Source organism: Triticum urartu, chromosome 2, assembly GCF_003073215.2.
Source record: "Triticum urartu cultivar G1812 chromosome 2, Tu2.1, whole genome shotgun sequence".
Taxonomy (NCBI): domain Eukaryota; kingdom Viridiplantae; phylum Streptophyta; class Magnoliopsida; order Poales; family Poaceae; genus Triticum; species Triticum urartu.
The window spans coordinates 751,233,454-751,256,538 of NC_053023.1; the positions used below are offsets into that span (position 1 = coordinate 751,233,454).

General features: G+C 46.7%; 1 protein-coding gene across 1 annotated transcript; it reads right to left on the bottom strand.

Moving 5' to 3' along the window:
* Positions 1–1,623: 1,623 nt before the first annotated feature.
* On the bottom strand, positions 1,624–12,296 carry LOC125540504. Its single transcript, XM_048704117.1, has 12 exons — positions 11,944–12,296; positions 8,048–11,863; positions 7,738–7,861; positions 7,146–7,231; positions 6,518–6,759; positions 5,487–5,573; positions 4,735–4,834; positions 4,298–4,493; positions 3,972–4,165; positions 3,249–3,398; positions 2,216–2,780; positions 1,624–2,015 (listed from the first exon to the last, which is right to left on the bottom strand). Exons 2-10 carry the CDS (start codon positions 11,861–11,863, stop codon positions 3,378–3,380), a joined length of 4,866 nt encoding a protein of 1,621 aa, XP_048560074.1. The 5' UTR covers positions 11,944–12,296; the 3' UTR covers positions 1,624–2,015; positions 2,216–2,780; positions 3,249–3,377.
* Positions 12,297–23,085: the final 10,789 nt, after the last annotated feature.

Consider the following 23,085-nt stretch of genomic DNA (forward strand, 5'->3'; position numbering starts at 1 on the left):
GTGGACACTTTCCCTCACTGATTTTTTGACTGTCATGTATGGAGCTCCGACAGACTTAAAGTCAACCTGAAATACCGTCTAATTCTCTTTCCGGCAAATCCAAGGCACTCGATATTTCCTAGATTCTAGCACAAGTCATGCTAAAATTCACGGAAAAAATCCGGCATGACCTTTGCTAAAATAGGACATACCGAGTGCCTGAAATTTGCCGGAACGGAAATGAATCAACACTCCAGCAAAACATATGTCACTCTGATTTTTCATGCGATACAAAGATGTTTAAACTTGAAAAGCTAGACGAATCAATTATCATTTAAAAAAACTTGCTTCACATTGTCACAGCTACTCATCTACTACTACTACATCTTTAAAAACATCTATGAAAACTTCATTTTCATATTTAAGCAACCACATAGACCATGTTTACTCACTATAGACGATGATTGTTGCCCGGGCGCGGGTGCCGTCGGTGATCTTCTGAACATCATGATCCGTCTCTATAAACCTTTTATGTCCAATACATACAAATTGCTTTTGCCTCGGTCTTTCATAAAAAAAATTTCAATGAATATTTTATTTGTCTAAGAAACTTTAGAACATTTCTAATCAACATTATGTCATCCACATTATGACAGGTGGGCCAGACCTATCATATTCACGTTTAAACAGCCCAAATTGGTACCTAACTTAAAATGGTAGTTTTTAGTAAATTTTTAGGAGAAATTCAGTAGGTTTTTGGCGAACAAAAAAATGGTAGTTCTGAGGGACACTTACCTATAACGTGGTAGTTTTCAATATTTACTCACCTACGTGTCATACAGAGTCAGCACTGAATTGAGGAAAAATTAATTGGGGTAATCTGTGGCACAAGTTTCACTAAATTGGATAAATATTGAGAATTTCTGCTAAATGGGGTAAAATCTGTCTCAAATGTGAAGCAATAGGTTAAAAATAGAATTCACTCTTTTTCTTTTTTCTCTTTTTGAGATCTGGTATAGATAAGTGCAAGCGCCTGAACATAGATCTAGTATGCATGCGCTGGAGGTAGCTTAGGGCATCTCCAACACGGATAATCAAATGGACAATGTCCGAGGACATCCAGCATAATGGAAATCATTCAACCAGTCACCAAATCTCTGTCCCCATCCTTTTTATATAGTCTTAATATTAGAAATATTAGAAATAATCACAAATAAATACCACAGTGCATCAATAGCTAAAAGATAAATATTGCAATGCAACAATAATTCAATAAAAATAATACCACGGTGAATCAAAGCATCTATAGTTTGACCAAACTTATAGAAAACAATATCAACATTCACAATACCAAATCAATAAATTCATTATGAAATTTAATTCCATACTATATATATGATATTGTAGAAATTGATATCTTTTAATATAAATTTGATCAAGCTCTGTAAAATTTGACTTGACATAAATCTTATATGTGGAGTAAAAAGGACCGGAGGGAGTAGTACGAATGAACTGGTATTACCTATCTATTTTCGACTGAAAGTAGTATCTAAAGTAGATGTATCTACCGATAGCTTTGGCATTTGTTTTTCCTTGCACCAAGTAGTTGCTGTCTACTCGAGAAATGGTTACTTGGAAGCAATGTGTATAGCAAGGAACGATCGTGCATTTGCTAATCCATCGTGTCACATCACAAGGGCTTTCTTTTGAAAACCGTATTACATTACAGTTCAAACGGAAAAAGGATGATAATACGTGCTTGTTCATTACAGTGTATATATCTTCAGATTCAGTTAAGTACAAACTTCAGGGTTTGGACAGCTTCCTGCCATGCCGTGCCCGATCCAAGTGTGCCTTAACTTGGTTTGTTCACTGACTATACATGCACGGTACCAGCAGAAGAAGCACAAATTCTGACATGAACTGCACCGGACAAGCAGAATTGTTGGTTGTAGTGCAGTTGCGCCAGTTTGCATCTGAGAGGGATGCTCTGCTTGCCCAGTTGGCCAACATTGCCACACATAGTCCCATGAGTCCTGATGCAGATGAAGACCAAATAGGAAGGTCAGTTCTGGCAATGCCCACAAACCAAGCAACAGAACTTGTTGGTAAGCAAGCGGTGAAACGACGACTGTCAAGTGCAGGTTGCTGAGTGTAATACTTGTCAAATTTGAAAATAGATCCATAACCCGACAAGACGTTGATCATTCAAGTATGCGCCGGAGAGGGAGCTTACTTGAGAGGATGGATGCCGTCTGCGACAGTTGGTTTCCAGAGTACCGTTCAGCAAGTGATAATCCACTCTGGTCCCTGCGGCGCCCCTTCTTGCTGATGTCTCCAGCTGGAACCCCTCGGATGGATGGCTCTACAAACTGCTTCCAGGGTTAAATGCTCAGATGTTTATTTTGTTTCCATGGTACCCCTTTTGTGCCAATGAAAGATCTTCCTGTCAGCGGGGGCTTAAGGGTCTTCATGCATTACCAATCCCATCCTGTGCAGATCTTTTCTTGTGCTTCAAATACCCAGTTTACCTTAGCTCGGGTCCTGGAGTCCCGCACAGACGTGTCTGGCGCTCTATGTCGGGAAGCGGTTGTTTCAGGAGAGCAAAACACGGCTTTGCATGCCGTTGTTTCTTGGGGTTCTTTTAGATGCTATACTGTTTTCACGCCAGGTCCAGAAACTTTCTCGGATGAATGAATATGTCCTCTGATTCACTAACACAGAGCCCTGATGGCGCCTTCTCTGGAACATGCTGCTGCCTGGTTATTGTGTGCGTGAACATCCATGGCACAGCATTGGGACTGCAGAGCAAACAAGAAATGAATGCCAAGACAAAAGGAAGAAGCTGAAACGTATAAAAAATTAAACTGCACGCAGCCAACCTCTTCAAACTGATCACATTTATACGTATACAAAAATAATTAAAGAAAATTATACTGGTAGATTTCTCATCAAAAAGTACTTCTGCATAACTACATATTCCATGATTCTTCAGACATATAATGAGAAAAAAGTCATCGCCAAAGGGGTTGTATCTTTGATGACAAGCAAAAAATGGTGAATTAGAATAGAATAACAATTTTGTCTATTCTTTTCTTAATGGTTTTCTACCCGAAAGCATTGTACTCTGCACCTGTATGGGTTCAGGAAATTGCAACCAGGACACATACCCAGAATTTCAAAGTATTACCCAAATTGCCACATGTAACGAGGGTTAGCCAAAAAGCTCTTTGTGACAGGTTTCTTTCCGACGAGTCATTGGATCATACCTGGAAATAGTTGCATGACCACAGCGGCAAGCTTCAACATATTATTTAGCTGTAGATCAGCAAGACAAAGTTGGCTAGCGCTGATCGACCACCAAGGATAGAGTCCGGATGTCTTATATTGTGAGAAAATCACACTTCACCAACAGCTAGCTGCAGAATATGATGTTTGGTTATGATAGCATACCTTCACCAAAATATGACGACAAAATAAAAGTACTGATGTGCTTGTAGCTGCAAAACATTAGGATTTGATCATTATTATCGATGAAAGTGGATTGCTATGTATATGCGCTCCGAATGGTCTGCTTGTTTGTGTGTACTGAATGCAAACTACTGTATTTTGGGCCACTATGAGTTGTACAATGAAAAACAGTCAGCACCACGAATGCACAACCTTATGCATATTGCAGAACAGGTAGAATACAAATGAACAGACAAATCATTGATCAGACTACACAGGCAAGAACCTGAACCTCAGCCTCAGCATTTCCCTGGTATGTTTTCCTTGTGGGAGAGTGGGAGACAGCACTAAAGTTCAATAGAACATTTTGAAATTTGACACTGCAATCAAATTACGGCATGTTTGTTTTGATCAGCTAGAGATATTTCTTTATATAAAACTTAGCTACAGCACTTGAAAGTCACAATGTTTGGCAAACGAAAAGTAGTCTGTTTTTCCACATCAATAAAATCTTAAAGCCTCATATTGCTGATGAAGCAAACCTTAGTGGAATTGAACCATGCTGCAGGACTAAATTCACGTTTTAGTGTTCTCAAAGAACCATTCATTGCAACCTCATTATTCAACTCCTCTGGCAGTTCAAGATCACGGAGTTCAAGATGCTCATTTGCTTTCCCATTAGGCAAACATTTCCCGTTAGTTAATCCAGAAACATTATATGTGCCTTCTTCCTTTTCTGCATAGTCACATTAATTTGAGGATTATTATAGGTGCAAGGACAGAAGGAAGAACTGCAGGATACAAAGTCCAAATGAAACGATGTAAGCACAAACATGGCTGATGGCAGTTGTAGGATAAGACAATTAACCTGGTTTTGTAGTTATATTTCCATCCAATCTTTTGGTTAGCAGGGACGTCCCAGGAAATAACATCAAATTAACATTACGAAGTTGCTTCCTCTCATCATCCTTGATAGGTTTGAAACCAAATCCCGAGACCCATGTATTAACCAACTCTGGGATGGCAGAAAGGACCAACATCTCAACATGGAATGATCTCAGCATCTGTAACAGAAGGAAGTGAAATCCACATGGTCAAATCGAGATATGCAAGTATGCAAATAAGATTGACTATAACCTTAAGACCGACTGGACAACGCAATTCTTTTGAAGGAAAAATACTACATCCTAAAATTAATAGTACAGTTGAAATCCTAGTGAACGAAGTTACTGTGGTGTACAATCGTGAGAAGTCCATAATTTCCATCAAAACTTGTATCTGATTTCAAAACTCTTGAGTACATACTTTTTCAATGATATCCAGCAGCCTTCGGCACATCCCTTTACGGCGATAATCCACACAAGTAGCAATGAAAGGCAGCTCAGCTGCTTTGGTCCCATGTAACCTGCACAAAAGATGGTAAAGGGAATTCCATTAACATGGTGTTATAAATGAGGGAAACCTCTCAGAATGTATGATTAGCTGGTCACCAATAAAAAAATTGACACACTATTTTCGCCTATTTGGAAATTCTGCTACGTTTATGAGCTGAAAATTAGAAAACATTAGTTCTGTAGAAAATTAACCTATGCTCCCACTTGTCCTTGATCAGTCAGAATTGTAACAATTACAACATGAAGGGTGTCATGAAATCCCTGAATTACTAAGTCAGGTTTGCATGCTAGAGATACCGTTTAGAAAAGTTTGCACTACCATGTAAGAACAGAGGTAAGAAGCATGCATGTACAAGTGTTTATCGGAAAATGTATCGAATTTCAACTCCAAACAAGATTACATTACTTGATAGTTTACAACAAAGATGTACAGACTGCATAAGAACTGCCGATAACTGATGGGTCTCTAGGCTTTCAACCCATTGAAGGGTCCATAATGTTTGTCATTGACTGGAGAATGTTAGCTACACATGCATGGTCACTCTTAACAATTTGTAGAACAATTATGACAGCAACCAATGGCATAAGGATACACATACTTCAGAAATAAGTAAAAAAAGTACTGCCTAGAGAAAGCTTGATCAACCAAGTAAAGTATGATACCTGATAGAAGCCACACATAAAATCTCATCACCTTTCTCCAGGATTATAGTGTAGAATCCCTGATAATCTAAGCGCGCGAAGTTTGATCTGATGAGAGACGCTCCATGTTAGCAAGTGTCAAAATTGTATGGAAAAATGAAGTGGCAAGTACTTGAACATGCTTGGTCCGAAATATAATTGGTCCAAAAAAATAAGTACATACTAGCTATTACTATTAGCATTGAACAAATACCCAGTGCAGATCCTAACACATCTGAAGTCCAATCAATGGGTCTCAGTTCTCAGTGCAGATCCAAATTTCCAGTATAGTAACAACTTCGTTTTTAATCATGTGCATTGATGCAAATAAGATATTATAATTTCTATTAGCACTCAACCAGAACTCCCTAGACCCAAAAAATGTGGGTTCCAAAAAGGGCCTGATTTATTACTCCTTCTGTTTTTATTTACTCCGCATATTATGTTTGACTGGAGACAAACTTTATAAAGTTTGACCAATTTTACAGAAATCAATATGAACATTTACAATGGCAAATCTATATGATGTGAAAAATTATTCAATAAGGAATCTAATGGTGTTGATTTGGTGGTGTATATGTCAATATTTGTTTTCTATAAACTTGGTCAAAGTTTATAAAGTTTGATTTTAGACAAAGCTAATATGCGAAGTAAATAAAAACGAAGGGAGTACACAAATTTCCACAATAATATGAAGAAGACAACTGTATTTATTAGTATTTCAAAGCACCGTGTGGTATCTCCAACAGTCTTCCATTCTAAACTAGTTGATACTTGATACTATAAGAAATATAATCTTCAAATTGAGATGTTTGACATGCTTAGTCTTCAAAAGAACATTTTTTGCTTAGCCCCACAAAATGATCAATTGGAAGACTTCAATAGAATACATTCATAATATACAAGCCTTGCTCATCAATAAGGTGAAAGAAAATCATAAAGCAGCGTCAATATTATCCAAGACAAATCGATGATGCAGAGGATATTGACTAGAAAGTAAATAGGAAACTTACCCCTTATTGTACAAGACATGTGGTATCATATCTACACCAGTTCGAGGATCCACCATACGAATGAAACATTCCTCCAGTAAAGTAAGAGCCACTGCCAATTTTGTATTACATTCCGTCATATGGGCTATCTTCCGTGCAGAATGTAGCCTCCGACCATCACTGCAGCACTTCAATATGGTCCATGAAAGCCCATTGTCAATAATATTCTCTATCCCAACATGACTATGTAGTCCAACGAATATCTGTTACAAACAATTGCAGAGAAATGCTTTCAGAAAAAAATGAAGGGGTTAAACAGAATGTCTGAAACAGAAGCTCCCAGTTTGTCGGGTGCACAAGAGAAACTAACAACAGTTGCATGAAATGGCAATTAGTCTGATCCTCGATAACCACACTATTGACATCTAACATATTACAAGCATACAAACTAAGCAATGCAAGATGTACTAGTTTCTGTCGGTGAATCAGTCTCAAGAACAATATAACAACTTAACACGAAATGAACAGATGTATGTGCATTATGTCTCTAAAAAATGCAGGACCAGAAAATAAACCATAACTTCTACAAGCGTGTGATAGGTCTTTCATTGCTCAGCATCTTGTAGACAAAGATAAAACTAAATATTACCTCCTTACAGTATCTCCCACAAAACCATGTGTTAGATCTTTTATCATCACAGGGCAGCATCTCATGATTAATGCACGTGCCATGGTCTGCCAGTGAGAAACAAGAGAATGTCAAGTTGAAGCTGAGGATAAAATTAGATGATAAATTACATGCAGCATGAATACTGGCTAAGTTATATGAGATGAATGATGGCCCAGTGACCTCAGCTAAAGCTAAAGCTACAAACAATTAAGCCTTGACAAACATGGTGCAGGTAGAGAGGGTCTTCTTCGAGGCCCAAGCCTCATTTATGATGAGAAAGAGAAGATGAATTCAAAATAAAGTAGCTTCTGTGAGAGCTAAAACTCTCAGACCATTTTTGTTAGGGGCTAAACTACCACCAAACAGGGACTTGGATCAACAGAAGGGGAAAAGGTTCTATAAAACCAAGGAATGAATTATATCCAGCAAGATATATTACACTGAAAAGTAGACATCCAACTCAAAGGTACATAAGAGATATGGGGAATACGCATTAAATTAGTATTTAGTTTTAGTGATTGCAGAAATAATGCAAATGACAGGGCAAAAGAGGAGGGATCATAATCGTTACATGAATCTCCACACTGGAGACATTTCAAGATATCTGAGGATGACGGAACCTCATTTTCACTAACTGGAGTCCCACATTTCCGACATGAGCAATTATGGCAGTACCAACTGCCTTCTGGAAGCTCCTGCAGATGTAAAAGCTAGTAAATAAATTATCAAACAAACTTCATCATATAAGTGGTCAATTCAAATTTCTAATTCCTACAAACACATTTTCTGGAGCACAACAATAATGGACCATAACATCTTCATTGAAAGTTTGAAACATATTTAAGTTTGAAACAATGGCACTGTAGAGAGAAGCTAGATACCTGGGCAGACAAGCAAGCTTCATGATATGTTGATGGGCAATTGTCACAGCAAAGTAATTCACCGCCATCTCCACAGAAACCACATGTATCGTCATTTTCATCCATCGCCTCGACTTTCCTACCACATGCATCACTTCTCCTGCTCATCAATTCGGCAGACCAAGCCTCCAACTGGCATAGAGTATACGACTTGCCAGACTGCAGAAAGAGGCCTAATGAGGACTTGGGCAGACAACAACCAGCATGAGCCTTGAAGTCTGATACAGATAAGGTTTTTGCGCAACATTTGCAAAGAATGCCTTCCCAGGTGACCTGCCCATCCTTCATGACTTCGTTGCTCTTCAGATTCCGATACTGAATAACATCTTTTACGGTCAGAAAGCCAGTTGCAATCAACCAGCAGAGCACAGTTTTCCGTGCCAAACTTATTCTCTTCCCACCCAATAGGTTTGTCCCCCCTTTTCCAAGCAGTTTGGTAGCTCTCTTTTGGCCTTTAAGCTTTTTGTACTTTGCAACCGAAAAATCTGAGCTTGCAGCAAATTTGTTGTAGGAGTCGACGTCCCTGTTTTTTACAATAGCTGTGATCAAAAGGTCATCGTCGTGGATACGCAACTCAAGAGGTCTTTTCTTGATATGCTTATCACAACCTTCAGGTTTCCTTTTAGCAGCGATCGTCTTGCAGATTTGTGAGTCACGAGATAAATCAGTTTTCAGGGGAGCAGTATTAGACTCAAGGGATAACTCAACAGGAACAGCATTGTCGACTGAAACCTTAGGGGAGTCCTTGGGGGGAGTTCTAGGAGATGATTCCTTCAATGACGGCAACTTCTTGCGGGCCATTTCTGAAGGGACAATCCCATTGGCACTCGACTCCCTTGCATTAGAATCAGGTTTTGAGATTGTATGCTCTATAGGTTCTTTAACAATACCCTCACCTCTTAACATGCTCTTCTTGCTCCCTGAAGGCAACTTCTGGTAGACCATTTCTACAGGGGCGATCTCATTGGCACCTGACTCCCTTGCATTCGAATCAGGTTCAGAGCTTTTATGCTCCATAGCAGTATCCTCACCTCTTAACATACTCTGCTTGCCCTCTGAAGGCAACTTCTTCTGGACCATTTCTTTTGGAACAGTTTCATTGGCAGCTGACTCCCTCGCACTAGAATCAGGTTCAGAGATTGTATGCGCCGTAGGTTCTTTAACAGTACCCTCACCTCTTAACATACTCATCTGATTGCTCTCTGAAGGCAACTGCTTCTGGACTATTTCTGTAGCAACAGTTTCATTGGCACCTGACTCCCTTGCAATAGAATAAGGTTCAGAGATTGTATGCTCCGTAGGTTCTTTAACAGTACCCTCACCTCTTAACATAATCATCTGGTTGCTCTCTGAAGGTAACTTCTTCTGGGCCAATTCTATAGGGGCAGTTTCATTAGCACCTGACTCCCTTGCATCAGAACCGGGTCCTGAGGTTGTATGCTCCAAAGGTTCTTTAACAGTACCCTCACGCTTTAGCATGTTCATTTGCTTACTCTCTGGAGGCAACAGCATGCCAGGTTTGTCGCTTTGGCTGTTCCGATTTAGCTTTGCCGGTCTGGATTCAGCTTTCAAATGCTTTTTCACTGTGCCAACAGACGAAAAAATACCATGTTTTCCAGAGAGGTTAGTGTTTTCTGGATTAGAAAAGTCAAGCATCGCTACATTGCTCTCTTGGTTAAATAAATTCCCCATAGTGTGCTGCATAAATATTTGAGCATACAGCCCATCTAATTCATTTGCATCAACATCAGATATCGTTTTGGGCTTCTTCCTTGCTTTTTTCACCGAATTATTGATGAGCGCTGCTCCTGAGTAAAATTGCTGGGTGTCGCTGCTTTGATTAATGTGATTCTCATTTCGGTCAATAGCCCTGTTCTGGCCTTGTGTGTAGCCATTTTTCAGGTTAACATCCCTGTTCTGGCCACCTTCCAAAACATGAGAGCTTGGTACAGCCTGACTCCTGCTGCAGCTCTCAGTTGCTCGTTCTCCACAATCAGATCCCATGATCACAGGAGTAGACTGAACCTTGCGGGCGGTTAAAGGGTCACTGGCTTTCTGTTTCCTTTTACTCTCTGAGGGCATGTTCTTGTTGTCATCGAGAACAATGATTGAACTATCAACAGCTCTGACAGTACTACCTTGTTGCAGAGCAGTAATTTTCCTACCAATGAACACAACAGCAATGAAAGGATCCAAAAGCTCCCACCGTTGGAGAAGGGTGAGTGCATTTTGTTGGTTCACAAGTACCTTTTGGATATACTCCATAGTATCAGTGAGGTCCTTCCAAAACTTATCAACATCTGACCACTCCATCGGATGCTTACCCCTCTGTGAACCGGGAGAAGCTTCATATAATTTGTTCCCACAAAACTTCCAGGCCTGAGTTAGTGAGCTGAGGACCACTTCCCTGTGTGGTGCTGTGAAATAGGATGCCATCTTAGCCCTGTCATTCCTTTTCCGCGGCTTGATGGTCCAGCCAGCATCCTTGAAAAGGCATTGGGCATGCGCTTCCAACTGATCAGGAAGATCCCTGCCTAAAGTCCTCTTGGTACAAGCAACAGGTGGCACAGACTGTAGACTGCTGGACTGAGGAACATCAACATCATCTAGTGAACTAGTATTCGCGTCGGGTGTACCCTTCTCAGGAAGGTGCTCAAGTTCAAGAAACTGCCCAGATCCAACATAATCATGGGAGAGGCGAGGTGGCACTGCTGCATCATAGGCTGGCTTGCTGAAGAGTGGGTATTCTTTGGCACCTCTGTCAGATAAATCTGCCGGGCTGCATGTGTACAGCGCTTGGCTATTGTCAACGATTTGACCTTGATCATAACTTAAGCAGGAGGCATCGCTTGGGAACGGCTGCTGATCTTGTAGCCACTGATACAAAAACGGGTCAGCAAGAGAAGGGTCAGCCTGGAACTGTGAGAACTCTGCCAGCGCGTCCATGTAGGACGGCATGGGATCATCGACCCCGCTCGTGCTGCTGCTGCCAGCAAATCCGACCGCGTCGCCTGCCCCGGCAGCAACGGTGTCCTCAGCCATCGCTTGCATGCGCATGTCAACGGTGTTACCGATGCCGACAGCAGCTGGACCAAACACTTGCTGCTGGTTACAGCTCCCGGACGTGCCTCCACCTGGCCAGTACCCTAGGAAACCCTGCAACACGGCATCCAGCTCGAGAGCCAATCCATCAATCCCCCCATTCTGCTCGGCATGACGATGTGCATGCTCCTCCTGGGCAGCGGTCCCGTGTTGGCCACTGTAACAATGTGCATGCTCCTGGACAGCAGTCCCGTGTTGTTGTTCATTGTAACAATGTGCATGCCCCTTGCTGACACCGAGATCCAATCTGCCCTCCACTGTAACAGTGTTCTGCTGCCGGTGAGCATGCGCACGGGGCTCCTCACCAAGGCTTGCTCCGGCATGCACCGGGGCAGACACAATGTGCTCACCGCGGAACGGCGGAGGCGGCTGGACCTTGAGGTTGAGGCCGTGCTGGGCCCGGGGCGCATCCGCGGGCCGCTGCGCGGCGAAGTGGGCGCCCGGGAGCAGCGACGTCTCGGCCACCCCGAAGTGCCTCCCCGCGAGCCCGGCGGCCTCCGTCTGCCCCGGCGCCCTGGAGAAGACCTCCCGGAAGAGGCGGAGCTCCATGAGCGACCTGTCGAAGGCACTCGCACCGTCGCCGGAGTCGTCGTCCGCCCTGGCGGCGACGTCCTCGCCGAAGATGAAGCGGATGGCGTCGTCCTCCCGGAACCCCAGCGCGTCCTCCGCGTCCATCTGGGGAGGGAGAAGCGAATCTGAGCGGGAAATCCGGGGGCTAGCGAGAAGATGATGCGGGAGAGCAGATCCGTCGGTACCTGGACGAATGCGGGAATCCCGGCGAGGAAGAGGGCTGAGGGAGGGTCGAGGCGGCCCGGGCGGCGGCGAATCGAGCGGAGGAGCGAATCCGGCGGGCTGGTCTTCTGCCGCGGCGGGACGGGGCGAGATCCGCTGTGGCGCGCGCGGCTGGGGGTCCGTGGGCGCCCCGGCGCCCCGGCGTGCGGGAGGGCGGCGGGGGAGAGGGGAGGGGGGCTCGCCGGGGCTGCGGCGGCGGCGCCGCCTGGGCTGGGGTGGGGTGGGGTGAGGAGCGAGTGAGCGAGGGAGCGGAGGGAGGAAGGGGAGTGGCAGTGTCTCTCTCGCTCTTTTTTTTCCCTTGTTGTTTGATTGATTGAGAGGGAGGGTTTTAAAAGTTTTTAAATGCCGGCCGGGCGGAGGAGGAGGAGTTAAATGGGGATGGTTGGAATTCGAATTCCGCGTGCGCCGAGCGAGCAACGAAATTCATTGGTTGATTTGATTGGCGGTTTGACCTCACTTTTGGCCAATTGCGCGCGCGCCTTTCCGGGGTGGGGATGGGGTTTCGCCGTGTCCGAGGCAGCAGCAGCAGCAAATGTGCATGTGTACGTGTGCGTTGGACTTTGTTTTTCCTCTCAGCAAAAAATTGACCTAGACACACGAATACACAGATTCGAGTGTACCCGCTGAAGACAAACGCCGATAGAATCCCGCGAGATCCGTCCAAGACAAACCTGTAGGGAAACACAATCACACCCATAAACACTATGAAGATGGAGGTAACGATCAAACTCACCGGCAAGCGGGGTAGCAGAAGCAGTGACGAGTCGGTGCGGCGTGAACATTCCTGCCGATTCCCGCAGCTGGGTTATGCCTCCCAGCCGCGATAGTGTTCCCCGAGACGAGAGTCGAAGTAGACGCCCTTTTCGAGGTATCCACGCGTTCCGTGGTAGTATTGGTTGGTGGTTTGACCTAACTTTTGGACCCTTGAGCGCGCGCGTTTCCAGAGGTGAAAATTGACAAAAATTGGCCCTTTGGCCAAAGTTCAGCACAAAATGACCTTGTTTTTTAAAATATTTCACAAAAATGGACATGCCCGCATGACGCCCGCGCCCAGGGCGCCATGCTAGATTACATAACGCCCTGGTCAAGGGCGCCATACGCGTCAGCGCTGACTGCCACGTCGGCCTGGCCTTGTGAAAGATCGTGGATGTCGCCTAGAGGGGGGTGAATAGGCGCTTTAAAATAATTACGGTTTAGGCTTAAACAAATGCGGAATAAACCTAGCAGTTAATTTATCAAGCACAAAACCTACAACAACTAGGCTCACCTATGTGCACCAACAACTTATGCTAAGCAAGATAAGCTACTAGGTGATAGCAAGATATATGACAAGAAACAATATGACTATCACAAAGTAAAGTGCATAAGTAAAGGGCTCGGGTAAGAGATAACTGAGGCACGCGGAGACGGCGATGTATCCCGAAATTCACATCCTTGCAGATGCTAATCTCCGTTTGGAGCGGTGTGGAGGCACAATGTTCCCCAAGAAGCCACTAGGGCCACCGTAATCTCCTCACGCCCTCGCACAATGCAAGATGTCGTGATTCCACTAAGGGGCCCTTGAGGGCGGTCACCGAAACCGTACAAATGGCAACCCTTGAGGGCGGTCACCGAACCCGTACAAATTGCAACCCTTGGGGGCGGTCACCGAACCCATACACTTTGGCAACCCTTGGGGGCGGTCACCGGTACCCGTCAAATTGCTCGGGGCGATCTCCACAACCTAATTGGAGACCCCGACGCTTGCCCGGAGCTTTACACCACAATGATTGAGCTCCGAACACCACCAACCGTCTAGAGCACCCAAGAGGAACAAGCTCAAGGGTGCCAAGCACCCAAGAGTAATAAGTTTCTCAACTTGTAACTTCCACGTATCACCGTGGAGAACTCAAACCGATGCACCAAACGCAATGGCAAGGGCATACGGGGTGCCCAAGTGAAAGGATCGATATGGTTGACTAGAGGGGGGTGAATAGGCAACTAACAATTTTTAGCTTTTTTAACAATTTAAACTTTGCATCAAAGTAGGTTGTCTAGATATGCAACTAGGTGAGCAACCTATATGATGCAACAAAGATAGGAACTGTTGGGGAACGTACTAATTTCAAAAAAATTCCTACGCACACGCAAGATCATGGTGATGCATAGCAACGAGAGGGGAGAGTATTGTCTACGTACCCTCGTAGACCGAAACGGAAGCGTTGACGCAACATAGAGGAAGTAGTCGTACGTCTTCCCGGTCCAACCGATCCAAGCACCATTACTCCGGCACCTCCGAGTTCTTGGCACACGTTCAGCTCGATGACGCTCCCCGGGCTCCGATCCAGCAAAGCATCGGGGAGGAGTTCCGTCAGCACGACGGCGTGGTGACGATCTTGATGTTCAACCGTCGCAGGGCTTCGCCTAAGCACCGCTACAATATGACCGAGGTGAAATATGGTGGAGGGGAGCACCGCACACGGCTAAGGAACGATCACGAAGATCAACTTATGTGTCTATGGGGTGCCCCCTGCCCCCGTATATAAAGGAGTGGAGGAGGGGAGGGCCGGCCCTCTCTATGGCGCGCCCTAGGGAGTCCTACTCCCACCGGGAGTAGGATTCCTCCTTTCCTAGTCCAACTAGGATTCCTTCCATGTAGTAGGAGTAGGAGACAAGGAAGGGGAAATGAGAAGGGAAGGAAGGAGGGGGCGCAGCCCCTCCCCCTAGTCCAATTCGGACTAGGCCTTGGGGGGGCGCGCGGCCTGCCCTAGGCAGCCCCTCTCTCTTTCTCGTATGGCCCAATAAGTCCCAATACTTCTCCCCCCGTATTCCCGTAACTCCCCAGTACTCCAAAAAATACCCGAATCACTCGGAACCTTTCCGATGTCCGAATATAGTCGTCCAATATATTGATCTTTACGTCTCGACCATTTCGAGACTCCTCGTCATGTCCCCGATCTCATCCGGGACTCTGAACTCCTTCGGTACATCAAAACTCATAAACTCATAATATAACTGTCATCGAAACCTTAAGCGTGCGGACCCTACGGTTCGAGAACAATGTAGACATGACCGAGGCACGTCTCCGGTCAATAACCAATAGCGGGACCTGGATGCCCATATTGGCTCCTACATATTCTACGAAGATCTTTATCAGTCAGACCGCATAACAACATACATTGTTCCCTTTGTCATCGGTATGTTACTTGCCTGAGATTCGATCGTCGGTATCCAATACCTAGTTCAATCTCGTTACCGGCAAGTCTCTTTACTCGTTCCGTAATACATCATCTCGCAACTAACTCATTAGTTACAATGCTTGCAAGGCTTAAGTGATGTGCATTACCGAGAGGGCCCAGAGATACCTCTCCGACATTCGGAGTGACAAATCCTAATCTCGAAATACGCCAACCCAACATGTACCTTTGGAGACACCTGTAGAGCTCCTTTATAATCACCCAGTTACGTTGTGACGTTTGGTAGCACACAAAGTGTTCCTCCGGCAAACGGGAGTTGCATAATCTCATAGTCATAGGAACATGTATAAGTCATGAAGAAAGCAATAGCAACATACTAAACGATCGGGTGTTAAGCTAATGGAATGGGTCATGTCAATCAGATCATTCAACTAATGATGTGATCCCGTTAATCAAATAACAACTCTTTGTCCATGGTTAGGAAACATAACCATCTTTGATTAACGAGCTAGTCAAGTAGAGGCATACTAGTGACACTCTGTTTGTCTATGTATTCACACATGTATTATGTTTCCGGTTAATAAAATTCTAGCATGAATAATAAACATTTATCATGATATAAGGAAATAAATAATAACTTTATTATTGCCTCTAGGGCATATTTCCTTCGGGAACACAAGCAAGTAAGAGATATATCACAAATAAGCTTGCTCAAGTAAAGCCACGAGATAACCAAGAGTGGAGCCGATGGAGACGAGGATGTGTTACCGAAGTTCCTTCCCTTTGAGGGGAAGTACGTCTCCGTTGGAGCGGTGTGGAGGCACAATGCTCCCCAAGAATCCACTAGGGCCACCGTATCTCCTCACGCCCTCACACAATGCGAGATGCCGTGATTCCACTATTGGTGCCCTTGGAGGCGGTGACCGAACCTTTACAAACAAGGTTGGGGCAATCTCCACAACTCAATTGGAGGCTCCCAACGACACCACGAAGCTTCACCACAATGGACTATGGCTCCGCGGTGACCTCAACCGTCTAGGGTGCTCAAACACCCAAGAGTAACAAGATCCATAAGGGATTAGTGGGGGAATCAAATTTCTCTTGGTGGAAGTGTAGATCGGGGCCTTCTCAACCACTCCCAAGCAAATCAACAAATTTGATTGGCTAGGGAGTGAGATCGGGCGAAAATGGAGCTTAGAGCAACAATGGAGCTTAGGGTTGGAAGAGGTGGTCTACTCGAGGAAGAAGACACACCTTTTACAGCTTAGGACAAAGATCCAACCGTTATCCACCTACCAGCCCGCGACCAGACACAATGTGCTCGCCGTGGAACCGCGGAGGCGCTCGACCTTGAGGTTGTGGCCCGCCTCTGCTCGGGCCCGGGGCGCGTCCGGGGACCGCTGCGTGGCGAAATGGGCGCCAGGGAGCAGCGACGTTGAGAGACCTCTTTTTTTTCTTGTTGTTTGATTGATTGAGAGGGAGGGTTGGAACGGTTTTTAAAAGTTTTTATAAATGCGGGCCGGGCGGAGGAGTTCGAATTTCGCGTGCGCGAGAAGCGAAATTCATTGGTTGGTGGTTTGACCTGACTTTTGGCCACTTGCGCGCGCGCGTTTCCGGGGTGGGGTTGGCCTTTTCGAGGCATCAACACACGCTTTTTTCTTAGTACTCCTACTCCACTGTCCTTTTTACTCCGCATATAAGAATTGTTTGAAGTCAAACTTCGTGAAGCTCGATCATATTTATACAAAAAAAATATCAACATCTACAATACAAAAAGTTATAAGATATGAAAATTAAAGTCATGACGCATCTAATGATATCGATTTCACATTGTGAATGCTGGTATATTTTCCTATAAAGTTAGACAAATATTACGAGGCTTGACTTCAGACAAATCTTGTATGCGAGCTAAAAAGGACTGCAGTGAATACACAGAAGCATGCATATTATATATTGATAGAAGAAGAGCCCAAGATGGCCCATACAACGCCTTTCGGCACAATGCTACGCCGAGAGGTTAGCACCACGTTCACCACGACGACACTGGCACTTTGGCGAAGAGGTATAGCATAGAGCACACACGTCGTGTCACATCCGTATCCAATGCCTCAGAGCACGACCTCAAAACCAAACTAGATCAATGCACCCTCCGCTCTTAACGACTAGGAGATCAGCAAGTAGACAGCAGGAGCTAGCCTGACTTGGAAGACCTCTCAAGTGAGGCGTCAAAGATGGGGTATATTGCGCCCCGGATGCCCATGCCCATGGCAACAACCAACACGTGGCAACCCGGCGCCCCAAGCCTCACCGTCAAGGCAAACGAGGCAACCCACACCAGCTACTCCTCCAGAAGACACCCCAAGCACCCACGCAACATCTCCAAGGAGAGAGCGGCGTTGTGGCACCACCGCTGCTTGACTCGGCGAACCGGGCCTAGGGTTTGCCCCCGGCGCTTGATCAGGGGATGGACATGGCCATGACAACGCCTCCGGAGAGGAGACGGCACCCACAGGTGTCGTCGTTGCCCACAGCCACAGCCGCACACGGATTTCTCCTGGCCATGTTCATCAAGTCTCTGGAGCATAGCAAAGTGGGAAGGGGGAGCAAAGTTATCACCTTGGACCATCACCGTGGAGAGGGACTGAGGGAAGCCTCATGCCACCACCGTTGAGCCACAGATCGGACAGCTACTACCGCACACTGCCCAGATCTCGCACTGATATGTCTCAAACGTATCTATATATTTTTTATTTTTTCATGCTATTATAGTATCAATCTTGGATGTTTTATATGCAATTACATATCATTTTTTGGGACTACCTATTAACTTGTCAAGTTTCAGCTGCTGTTTTTTGCTTGTTTTCGGTTTACCAGAATATCAGTACCAAACGAAGTCCAATTGGCACAAAACTTTTTGGAGATTTTTTTTGGACAAAAGAGACCCTAGAAGGTTTGGAGGAGACCAGAAGATGGAGGAGTAGCCCACAAGGCACCAGGGCGTGCCCAGTGGGGGTCTGGTGATATAGACCGAACCTTGATGGCGAGATCCGAACTGTTGTTGCGGCCCGATCTTTCACGGTACTCCACCTCTAGTAGCAGCAGCCTCTCGCCCGCGCACGTGATGTACACGAAGTAGAGGTTTTGAACCTTGCGGCTCAGCACAAGAGAAACAATCTGGACGACGGCTCAGCACAAAGCTCGTTCAGTGGATGGCGGTGGCGGGCTCGCCCTTCTTCCTGGGGGCGGACTCGGGCTGCGCGCGACGGCGACCCTAGGCGTCTGGCGTGGCGGCGGAGATAGGACGCTGGAGCGGTGGCTCCAGGGCTTGTCGGCGGGGCTGCGCCTCCATGGCTGCCGGGGCAGCGTGGTGGTCAGCCATGGTGCGCGGTGGCGGCGGATCTGGGCGCCCCCTGCCCAGTTTTGTCCTGTTGTGGGTGGTGGCGGCCCGTGGTGTCGCCGGCGCTTGGCTGCGCTTCCGGGGTGGTTCTCCACTCCGACGTGTGGAGGTGGTCGTCGGCGCGGCAGGTGCGTCGGATCTGGGTGTGGCCAGATCTGTGGTTGGCGTTGTCGGGGTCGGCTTGTTCGGCTGCCGGTGTGCGCGGGCGGTGGGTTCTAGCGCCTGATCTGGCCGCAGTCATCCGGCCCTGATCAGTGGGCTTCTCTCCTGCGGGTTCCTGACGGTGCCGGCGTGGTTGCCGGGACCCTGGCCGCGGGTGAAGCTGGCAGAGGAGATCCAGATTGGGGTAAACCCCTTGGTCGACCCCGGTCGGCCGCGCCGACGACGACGCTCAAGGGCGCCGCTTTTCTTCTTGGAGACGCCGGTCTATGTCTGCTCCTGCATTTCCCCCTCTCTGCCTCTCGGGTGAAAACCCTAACTCCGGTGGGCGGCGGCGGCGTCCTTGATGCCGTGACCTTCCTGAAGGCGTCGCCTTGAGGGCTGAATGGTGGTGGGCACTGTGTGGGTCCTTGACGGTTGCTGGTGATGGGCACTGCTTCGGGGGAAACCCTAGGATCTGGTTCTCCAGATCGGACGATGGCGGTATTGCGGTGCCGTTTCTCTCCGGGGAGCATCGTTTGTGGAGCAGCGCTAGAAGACACAGGCAGGAGGTGGAGCGGCCCCATCTTGCACGGAGCTTCGGTGGAGTTGTCAAGTCATGCCTGGCCGACAGGTGCTTTGCTGAGCCATGCCTGGTTGGCATGTGCTACGCACGACAGCTCTTTCAGAGTCTTCGCGTCTGGACGGACGAGCGCAAGGCGATGGCGCCGTGGTGGCGTCGATGGATGTCCGGACTGGCAAGGAGGATACGGATTTATCTCCTGAAGATGGGTTAGTGGTCCGATGAAGATGGCGGCTTCTAAAACGTGTGCAGGTGGTGTGCGCTTTAGGTCTGCTGCACCGGTTGTTAGTCCCGATACGTTATGTGGGTGGATCGGCGACGACACTGGTTGTAGATATGGGGAGTGAGAGCACTCCTCATTATCGATTTTGTAGGTGTGAGTAGTGGCTTTGGACGATTTGATGTATGTTTCTTGTCAGACCTTTGTGGAATAATTAATAAATATGGCTGCATGCATCGATTGGTGTAAAAACACTCTTTTTTGCGAGAATAAGTAAAACCGCTTAGGCTGCCCGTAATGGGAGTATCATAGGTAGTATCATGCATGCCAACTAAGCAATTTTGATGAGGTGACATAGAATTAAATGAAAAAAGAGAGGCTTGAATATTATATCATGATACTGTATCATATTAAATGATGTGCTACTTTGTGTCATGCATGGCAATAAATGTAGTCCTTTATGATATCAACATATGATACTATGCATTAGAGATGTAGTATCATAGACTAATATCATATGCATGATACTAGTATATGATACTCCCCATTACAACCAGCCTTAGCATATCAAGGCGGCACGTTCTCACAGAGTCGGCACAATCAACTTGAATCGATCACTACGTTCCCTACAAGGTACGTATGTATCTTCTGTTGGAATTAATCACGTCTTGCATGTACGTAGCCGGGTAGGACTAGTTTTAGTGGCCGATTGGGTTTGCTGCTAGTACTAGCCTAGCTGCTATATATACAAGTAAACCCCCGTGTAAACTTTGTACCGTGGAGATCAATAAAGCAAAGACAAGGCTTGACATAAGCCTTTGGCAATAATCCAAATACTACGTGCGTGCGTTTGTTTTCCGGCGGCTCGCGGTTGTGTATGCGTGTGTGCTTTGGTGTTGCTTGCCGAAAGATCGATCGGGAGCAGACTAGCTAGTACAAGCTAGCTTTATACTACGGTGCGTCTTGGCGTAAAGTAAATCGCCGAGTTCGTCAGCGAGCTTCGTTCGTCGTCGTCGTTCGTCGTCGGTCGTATCGCCGTCGCCGAAAGTATTCGGCGCTGGGACTGGGCCAACAATTGGTATTTAAAGCAAGGTTGATCTCCTAGTAACGGGAGGTCATGTCGGATGACGAGAAGATCAAGCAGCTGGCGGAGTACTCCGGTGAGGCTAAAGTAATTGTTGTTCCGGTGAGATCGGAGTATCCACGATTCGACCGTGGGAACTTCGTTGTTTGGGCGACCATGATGGAGTGGGCGCTCGAGGCCAATGAGCTCTAGGAAGCCGTCGACCCCGGCGGTGACGAGTACCTGAAGGGTGATGCCTTGTATCGGAAGGATCGTCAAGCTATCATGCCGGTGGACGTGCAACGGCATCTAATCTCGAAGACATCAGCGAAGGAGGCATGGGACGCACTCAAGACATTGCATCTGGGGCACTCGCGTGTGCACGAGGCGAACTTGTAAACTTTGCTGAAAAGTTTTGAGAATCTGAGGATGGGAGAAGATGAGATGGTGGACGCTTTCACAATGAGAGTTGCCTCGATGGTGAATGGGATTCGCGGTCTCGGAGAGAAGTTGGAGGACATCTCCGTGGTTTACGTGCCGCCCCACCGCGCTACATGCCGATTGTGTCGGCGATCGAGCAATGCGTTGATCTCAAGACTCTCACTTTGGATGATCTGGTTGGTCGCTTCAAGGCCCATGATGAGCGGATGAAGTTGAGTTACGGTGATGAAAAACAGGATAAGTACCTGATGCTTACGCGTGCTCAGTGGCAGGCATTGGTTTCCGACAAGGCGTCCAGTAATGGCGGAAAGTACCGTCCCGCAAAGAACACCGACGAAGAGTCGGAGAAACCAAGGAAGAAAAAGTTCGACAAGAGAAAGATCCGCTACCACAACTGTAATCTGCTCGAACATTTCAAGTCGGAGTGTAAGAATCCCCCGAAGGAGAAGGCGCTCATGGCCTAGTTAGGTGATGAAAGTGACATGATGTTGATGTGCGAACTCATGGACAAGGTGGATCCAGTTTTTCAAACGTCGGATAAAGAAATTGTCGTGCTCCGTGAAGAAAAAGTTCACTCTTAAGATCGTTGTTTGGAAACCCGTGTCGATGATATGGACGCGGGGAGTAATTTTGAAAATTATGTCGAAGATACAGACTAATTCTGAAAATTATGTCGAAGATACAGACATAATGACATACGTGGTGTCAGAAGTCCATGAAAAGAATCGCACTAGTGTCGTGTCGCGGCGCAGACCAAGTGCGCTAGATAGCTGTGTAGCCCGCGCGGGTGCAGGCGATGCGTGCGATCGGCCAGGAGGGTCGATGCTACATAGTCCAAGCTAAGTACACAGCAGCGACGACACACAGGAAAGTGTTCTGGGCAACCGGCCAGATAGGCCATGTACCACCACATGGAGCAAAGTACGAGCAGGAGACGTGCCAGGAGGGCTGGGGCTAGTACGTGTTGGGTTAGGCCCATCACATGGATCAGTTCCAGAAGTCCAATGCACAGGGGCTGGAGTTGGAGGCAGCAATAGCAGCTCAACTGGCATCCCATTTCGGCTAGAACAAGGCCGAAGCCCATGTGGTTGTCCCCAAAGTGCATCTTTGTCAGATTCTGCTACTGCAACTGAAGCTTCGCCAAAAGCAGCGGGCGAAGCAAACGGAGATGCGTTGCTCCTGAAGGTACATGGAGCCGCGCAAGCAACGTCGCCTCCGACAGTAATGGAGGAAAGGTCACCACCACCTACACCTGCATTTTTACAGCCGGTGTTACACCCATATTTGGAGAAAACTCTTCGAACGCTTGACCCGGTAAAGAAGAAAAGGAGTGGGCCAACAATTGGTATCTAAAGCAAGGTTGATCTTCTAGTAACGGGAGGTCATGTTGGACGACGAGAAGACCAAGCAGCTCACAGAGTACTCCGGTGCGCTAAAGCAATTGCTGCTCCGGCGAGATCGGAGTATCCATGATTCGACTGTGGGAACTTCGTGGTGTGGGCGACCATGATGGAGTGGGCGCTCGAGGCCAATGAGCTTTGGGAAGCCGTCGACCCCGGCGGTGACGAGTACCTGAAGGGTGGTGCCTTGTATTGGAAGGATCGCCAGGCTATCACGGCCATCTGCTCGGTGATGCCGATGGACGTGCAACAACATCTTATCTCGAAGACATGCAACGAGGTGGGTGGCGGTATCTATCAAGCGCCGAGGAACCGGCAAAATTTGATCAGACTTGATCAGACGATGATTTCTCTTGGATTTGAGAAAGCCCCACTAGAGCATGCGATGTACAAGAGAGGTGAAGGAAGGGATCGTCTATTAGTTGGCATCTATGTCGACGACCTATTGATAACTGGAGCAGATGAATAGGTGATTGCAAAGTTCAAGCTACAAATGAAAGAGCTTTTCAAGATGGATGACCTAGGGCTATTGAGTTACTACCTCGGGATGGAGGAATGTCAAAGGCCGGAGGGGATCACACTGCTCCAAAAGGCATACGCAAGGAAGGTTCTTGAAAGCTGTGGCATGGAAGATTGCAATCCAGTTGATGCTTCAGTGAAACCACGTCTTGAGCTGAGCAAGAAGGA

Excerpts from the sequence above, each read along its gene's own strand:
- LOC125540504 (XM_048704117.1), bottom strand. The coding sequence starts at position 11,863 with ATGGACGCGGAGGACGCGCTGGGGTTCCGGGAGGACGACGCCATCCGC. Across the intron at positions 4,835-5,486 it reads TTATGTGTGGCTTCTATCAG|GTTACATGGGACCAAAGCAG; the intron begins GTATCATACTTT and ends TCTTTTGTGCAG. Across the intron at positions 3,399-3,971 it reads CATGGTTCAATTCCACTAAG|CTAGCTGTTGGTGAAGTGTG; the intron begins GTTTGCTTCATC and ends CATATTCTGCAG.